General features: G+C 36.0%; 1 protein-coding gene across 1 annotated transcript in view; it reads left to right on the top strand.

Moving 5' to 3' along the window:
* LOC107704810 (dynein light chain 2, cytoplasmic) overlaps positions 1–2,567 on the top strand; it is a 7,061-nt gene extending 4,494 nt beyond the window's left edge. The window contains exons 2-3 of the mRNA XM_016507836.1: positions 1,013–1,149; positions 2,299–2,567. Coding sequence (XP_016363322.1) covers positions 1,018–1,149; positions 2,299–2,436 — 270 coding nt within the window. The 5' untranslated portion in view covers positions 1,013–1,017 and the 3' untranslated portion in view covers positions 2,437–2,567. The remainder of the gene's footprint in view (positions 1–1,012; positions 1,150–2,298) is intronic.
* The last annotated feature ends 5,375 nt before the right edge of the window (positions 2,568–7,942 follow it).

Here is a 7,942-nt window from a genome sequence, read left to right as displayed (position 1 = left end):
GTTTCTGGCACAAACCGATCGTTTCGTGTCTTAGGACATCAATGTGCCGTCACGAGCCGCAGGGTTTAATTTGGATTTGTCTGTGCATGGTTTTTTTTACTCTCATAGATTTTGTTACCATTGCCATGCATTATAAGACTGATAGACTGCAACGGTTGGACTTAAAAATCATAAAATGTGTTCTACTGAAGAAACAAAGTCACCTACATCTTGGATGCCCTGGGGGTAAGCAGGGGGTAAAGACAGAACAGTTAGCATGTTTTGCTCAAACTTTCACCGTGGCATTAGAACTAATACACCGTTGTCGCTTGCGAAAACACAATAACGGCACCGTGGGTGGAAACTTACAGATTAAGGGGCGGTAATATTATAATGAGATCCCTTTGCCACGTCACCAAGGGAGCGAAATCAGACGCGCTCGTTTTCTCAGACGCTTGCAGAAAAAGGCTTACCAAAACAAAGTTACTGGGTTAATCTTTCTCACGTTTCCTTGGTTGGTAGATGCACCGGGGACCTGATTACAGCACTTAAAACCCGGAAAAGTCAGATTTTCATGATATGTCACCTTTTTTAAAAAAAAAAATTTTTTGGGGCCTTTTCTTAATTTTTAAATGAGAAATGCGGTCCTTTAAGGTGAAGGTTTAATTTTTCTGATGTTTAATTACTTTTTCTAATCACAACTTAATACGCAGAATCAACTATAAGTAAGCTATTGGTAGGTTAATTTTTTTTTTTACATCCCGAAACCGCAGCATTGGCTCAACCAATTGTAACGGTGGTTGTCTTGTCCCAAAATATAACAATAAATGTGTGAATTGAGGAGTGGGACTGTTTGTCCGATTGCTTGTTCGGAAAAGTTTTTTTTTTTTTGGTGGTGATAGTGGCACTGTTAAACAAGAAAGCTTCAAGTAGCTAATTCATCTTCATGATCAAGGTTCTTCATTGTTCTGGTGACTGTATTCCAGACGGTCAGTGAATCCCCTTTGCCTTTTCTCTTTCTTCATATTCACAGCCATCATGACTGACAGGAAGGCAGTAATAAAGAACGCTGATATGTCTGAGGACATGCAGCAGGATGCAGTGGATTGTGCCACGCAGGCCATGGAGAAGTACAACATTGAGAAGGACATTGCTGCATATATCAAAAAGGTCACCCATCCACACAATATTTATGATTGACACCTCTACAGACTTCAACAGTATTTTATTGAAGACATTATTTCCTGTTTTATCTTGATTCTTAGAAAGATTCAGTGAGACGGCATGAATAGTTCACCCAAAAATGAAAATTTGCTGAAAATGTACTCGCCCTCAGGCCATCCAAGATGGACATTAGTTTGTTTTCTCATGGGAACCAATTTGGAGCATTACACCACTCCCCAGTGAATGGGTGCCGTCAGAATGAGAGTCTAAACAGCTGATAAAAACATGACCATAATCTACACAACTCCAGTCCATCAATTAATGACATGTGAAGCGTAAAGCTTGTAATAAACCCATCATTAAGTTTATCCATAATATTGCTTTATCCAGTGAAAAGTCATCTCATCTGATTTAGGAGAGAAATAAACACAGCACTGTTAACAAGTGAAATCAGTTCAAAACAAATATGTTGGTGGATTGTCATGTGAGAGGACAACTTTTTCCACTGGAGGAAGCGTTATTGATTATTGACTTGTAATTTGGACAGAAGTGGCGTTTTAAAATTAAAACACCTTGATGCATTTGTTTCTTAGAAAGTTGCAGCATTTCACTTGACATGACGTTAATGGATCATCTGGAGTGGTGTGGATTATTGTGAGGTTTTTATCAGCTGTTTGGCTCTCATTCTGACGGCACCCATTCACTGCAGAGCCATTGGTGAGCAAATGCAACATTTTTCCAAATCTGTTCCAATGAAGTAAAAAGCTCATCTACATCTTGGTTGGCCCAAGAATGAGTACATTTTCACCAAATTTTCATTTTTGGATGAACTATTCCTTTAATTATTGTTTGATTTAAAATAGTTTTTTTTTTGGTGAAATAAAAACAAAAATCGATTAACATTGAATTTGTAATACACTTCAATACTTTGAAACTAATGCCCCCCCCACGCACCCACTGCCCAAATGTATTATGCAACATTACTTTTTAATGAAGAGTATGTACATTATTATTATTTTAGTGCATTTGCAATATACACATCATAAAATATGTAAATACATTAATATGGACCTGTACACTGTTGTTGCAGGCCAGGCCTTCTAGAATACTGCTGCTCCTAGTAAAGTATAAATTACTGTTCTTGCTTTTCAACAGGAGTTCGATAAGAAGTATAATCCGACATGGCATTGTATTGTGGGACGGAACTTTGGCAGTTATGTTACGCATGAAACGAAGCATTTCATCTACTTTTACTTGGGTCAAGTGGCCATTCTGCTCTTCAAATCGGGCTGAGGGAACAGCTGTCGTTCATGAAAGTTGGACATCAACTCCAAACCTGGACTGTGATGCACTGATGGCTTGAGCCACACTCTCTACACACACACACACACACACACACACTTACATTCTCTCCCACATACACACTCGTGAATTTAGCTATAGAGGCTGTGCATAAATGCATGGACCGTGTATATTATTTACTTTGTATATGTTGCAATACAGTAACTTTTTTGCTTTCTGTAGTTGCACGAGTTGACGCAACAAGATGATTTTTGTTAGTTTTTTCCAAGTCCAAATTTGTTTTGCACTGATGTTGTACAAAATGCTTTGACCGCTGCCTTTAAATTATATTAAAGAATGATATGTCATACATATTTTGGGTATAAAGGGAATCTTTTTTTTTTTCTTTTTTTATTGTAGATCCAAACAGGACTGTCTGCATTCCGTTTCTAGTTAAAGGGTTAGTTCACCCAAAAATGAAAATTCTTTCATTAATTACTCGCCCTCGTGTTGTTCCAAACCCATAAGACCTTCGTTCATCTTCGGAACACAATTTAAGATATTTTTGATGAAATCATAGACTCCCATAGACAGCAAGGTAACGACCACGTTCAAGGTCCAGAAAAGTACCAAGATGATCGACAAAGTAGTCTGTGTGACATCAGTGGTTCAACTGTAAAGTTACGAAGCTACGAGAATACTTTTTTGCGCAAAGAAAACAAAATTAACGACTTTATTCCACATTTTCGTCTCTGAGTCACTTGTTGACGCGCGTTCACGACAGTACCATTGGTACTTTTCTAAACCTTGAACGTGGTAGTTACCTTGCTGTCTATGGGAGGGTCAGAGAGCTCTCAGATTTCATCAAAAATATCTTAAATTGTGTTCCAAAGATGAACGAAGGTCTGACGGGTTGGGAACAACACGTGGGTGAGTAATTAATGACAGAATTTTCATTTATGGGTGAACTAACCCTTTAATGACTGTTCCTACCCCCAGTTATGTGATGTAAAATGAAATTATGGTTCCTCTTTTTGCATTATAATGTAACATGATCAATTTTCTTCATTTGCCTCTTACTGAAGTGTAGCTCAAGAATTTAACAAACTTCACTATCTCAGGAGACAAGGGCTCTTGGTGTGTGCATTTTTGCTGAGATAGGGAGAATGCAGGCTGATTTCAATTACTAATGAGCAGACCTTTCTGGAAACAAGGGGCCATTAATATGATACAGTACCTCTTGAATTTCAAGGACACACATTTACTAAAGGCTTTGCTGCTTTTATGCCCATTTTTATGAAAGTGTATATATTTAAACATGTCAATGGTCCCCCTCGCAAACCCTTTGTCATGACACAAAAGCCCTCCTGGGTGAGCGACGGTCCCACTCTAAATATTTTATTCAGTGATGAGTTCAGTCTTTTCTGGAGCTCTGCCTGTTGAAGACGATGTGGTGTGTAAATGTGGCCAGACTGCTATCTGCTGTCCATGTTTTCAAATGCAGTGATGTAACCAGACAGGAGAGAAATTCTTTTCTACAACATAAATTACACAAACCATACTCATAAATTAAAGACCTGCAGGAAAATTCACGAGGGAACTTATCTTGGTACTAAAATGTAAATAAATATCACTATTTAATAAGACTCAGTGACAGATTTTGACAAACAGTTTTCTTTCCTATGTTGACATATTGCCAGTTGAAACAGTCAGTGGGTGGTGGCAAGCGGTATGGAGTGCAAGAGCGCTCGCCCACTCATTCCCCTAAGTGTTTTTGACATTCATTGTTTTCACAGGGATATTTTTTAAGTATTTTTCTAAAGAGTTATAAACCATGAACCAAACTAACCAGTCACATTACATACTTTCATTTGAAAAAAGTATATGAAAATGGTAGAAAAAATATGACGGTACAAGAGTACAGTGAGGAAAGGAATTTCACAAGAAGCCTTGTGAATGGCAGCTTACCAAATATAACAATCAAAAACAAGAAATATAAAACTATTTCTTTAAAGATGTTGATTATGTATATATATAGGAGTATATATATACTCCTAAAAGTCAATACATATGCTAGTGTACTGCTAAAGGTTTTTTTTTTTTTGGAAACCAGAGAAAAACCTTTAGAAGTACACTTGCATATGTGTTTAAAAAGCTCAACAGACATGCAGAGCTGGGTAGATTACTTATGTAGTCTGTTACTAATTACAGATTACGTGAAGACAACTGTAGTTAGTAACGTAATCTGACTACTTTTTACAATTACTTTTAGTTTACTTTTTTTATCAAACTTGTTTTAAATTTACCATTAAATGCACCATATTGATATAAAAAAGTAAAGAAAAAGAAAATATATTCCATCTTTTGCTATCAACATGTAATAAAATGCATTAAACATTACATTACACCAGGGTTTCCCTAATTGGGTTTAAATGTAGGAAATACAGTGAGTTTGTGAGTGGATAAAAAGCTAATAATTAAATCATAAAAATGTCAAAACTAATTTAAATACTTCAACACTAAAAATTTATTATATTTGTTTACCTAATGTGACCATTAACTGACAGAAGTGTAAACAGGTGAATGTGTTGTTAAATTATTTAAATATTACCTTGCTCAGAGATATTTCAATTAAATATTTATTTTAAGGGGTTTGGCTGACAAAAACGTTTCCCTGCATAAAAGTAAAGAAAAAGAAAATATATTCCATCTTTTGCTATCAACATGTAATAAAATGCATTAAACATTACATTACACCAGGGTTTCCCTAATTGGGTTTAAATGTAGGAAATACAGTGAGTTTGTGAGTGGATAAAAAGCTAATAATTAAATCATAAAAATGTCAAAACTAATTTAAATACTTCAACACTAAAAATTTATTATATTTGTTTACCTAATGTGACCATTAACTGACAGAGAAGTGTAAACAGGTGAATGTGTTGTTAAATTATTTAAATATTACCTTGCTCAGAGATATTTCAATTAAATATCTATTTTAAGGGGTTTGGCTGACAAAAACGTTTCCCTGCATTATATGAACAAACATTAATAAACATGAAAACAACAATGGTATTACATGCCCAAAAGTGTAACAGGTTTGAATTATTTTTTTTTTTGGTCCAGACTTCCAGAATCAACACACTGGATATGATGATGACATAACAGCTATCACCAGTGTTTGGTAATTTATTTGTTATATACATGGTCTAATTGCTTGAGAGGTGCTATTTCACACAAATTCAGAAGCATGGTTTGCAAATATATTAACACAACATTTGTGAATACAGTCAAAGCAAAAAAGAAAAAAAAATTAAGAAGAAATAATAAATTATGCACAATTTACTGCCATTGTATGAATAATATGTAATCATGTAATCCATAAAAAAGTAATCTGATTATGAGGGTTTTAAAATGTAATTTACTCTAATTACAAGTATCATATGATGTGATTTCAAGTTTTCCTTTCTCTTAGGAGTGTTACAAGCTGTGCGTGAATAGATAAGATCCCTAAAGTTGCAAAGACTAAAGTCTCAAACCCAAAGAGATATTCTTTATAAAAGTTAAGACTGGTCCACGCCCTCCTAAAACGCCTCGTTTAAACACGCCCCCACATGTCTACGTCGCGATGTGGAAAGATTTGCATAACACCGTCCAAATGTTCACGCAGAGAAAGAAGGGCACTGGATAGCTGGCCAATCAGAGCACACCTCGCTTTTCAGACCGATGAGCTTTGTAAAAATCGACGAAAGGCGGGGCATAGAGGAGAAACAATAATGTACAGTATGTGGAAAATAATGTTTTTTGAACCTTAAACCCGCACACATTTCATTACACCAAATACACAAAATAATGTTCTTTTTAGCAACTTCATATGACCCCTTTAATTTTTTCGGAATCTGATTACATAATCTACCCAACTCTGCAGACATGTACTAAAACCGCTAACTAAATCTCATGTCAAGACAACACAATTAAATAAACTTAAACTGCTCATAAAATTAAAAAAGTCTAAGACCGATATTGTTGATTGGACTGGTCTAAAGTGGCAAGATTCTGCACCAGTCAAATTTGTTCCCGCGCTTTTCAAGGTGAGACTTTGCTACGGAGAGAGACGGAGAACATGAAGAAACATCAATGGCGATTTTGCCCCCAAACCAGGGTATGAAATCAACAACTGCTTAAGTGCAAAATGGTTGTTGGCCAGCAGTGAATTTCGCTCTGGCAGGTGATATTGTCATTGTCGATTAGTTGAATTTGCGCACGGTGGGACGAAAAACCACTGCAAGTAAGGTAACGTACAGTAGTGAAAAACGCGTTTATAAAGAATGTATTTGAAAAATGGTAGAACGCACGATCCAAGTTGTCTTGAACTTCAAAGAAGCTTATTTTGGTTAAATTCAGCAAAGAGGCTTCTTAGATTCGAAACTTTTCAAAACTCTGATGGTTCGCCGCTAGATGGCGTTGATCTGGTGAAACCATCTATTTTTCTTTTTTAATTGAATGAATGAATTTGTAACAAACCCAGATAAACCCCGCCCTCGGGAAAAGGCAGCAAAGAAGGCGAGGCAATGCGCTGCTTTAGAGAAGAAGAAGAGAAAACTAGAGGTGCATGTAAAAATCTATTCATATATGAATCGTGATTCTATCTTCTAATGATTCTAATGGATCAAAAAACATAGGCCTACCATTAAAAGCCGTACTTGCACAGGTTCTGCACGATCCTCTTCAACAATATCCTCTGCTTTTCAATCGGGCTCAAACTGATAAGCGGTATAACGACGCCATTGTTTACAATACAACCGGAGCACATGCCGCTGAGGTGAGTGGCGGGACGTTTTGATGCGCACTAGAGGCGGTTTAGCCAATCACAAGACACTGGGCTAGCTAACCAATCAGAGTCACCTATTTCTGAGGGCGGGACTTCATAAAAACAGGAAAAGATCAGTCCGTTTCTCAGAGAAGGGGCAGAGTGGTGTGGAATAAAGGTAAATTATGTGAAAAATAATGTGTTTTTTTAAAAACGAAGCATTAACACATGTTACACTGCACCCCATAAACACAATCAAGCCTAGAAAAAAAAAACAGTCAACCACCCCTTTAATACTTGAGTGTGTATAAAACAGAAAAAAGAGGATAATTTTGAAGCCCAAGCCCTGTCTAACAACACACAAAACAAGCACTATGCATTAATAAAATAATTTTACAGAACCTCCCTATTTAATGCGATTGATCTATTTGTAGATTACATTTAATAGATTACACTTTCATTAAAACATTTGCAATTGATTTGGATTTATTTATTTATTTTTTATTTTTTTTGTAAAATGTGTCATTATACAAGTTTGGCTGAGTTTTCGTTGCATTAACACGACCAGCAGGTGCCGCCAGGCTGTGTTGTTTCGAAATGCTTATGTGCGCAATAATTTAGTTACCTGCATAAAAAATATATAATTTAATATATTGATAAATACGTTATTTTAAATATATAATTGTTTTATCTAAGAACAGTAACTGCAAC

This window comes from Sinocyclocheilus anshuiensis, unplaced genomic scaffold (genome assembly GCF_001515605.1).
Source record: "Sinocyclocheilus anshuiensis isolate Anshui unplaced genomic scaffold, SAMN03320099.WGS_v1.1 scaffold2304, whole genome shotgun sequence".
NCBI lineage: Eukaryota > Metazoa > Chordata > Actinopteri > Cypriniformes > Cyprinidae > Sinocyclocheilus > Sinocyclocheilus anshuiensis.
This window is presented reverse-complemented; position numbering and strand designations above follow the sequence as displayed.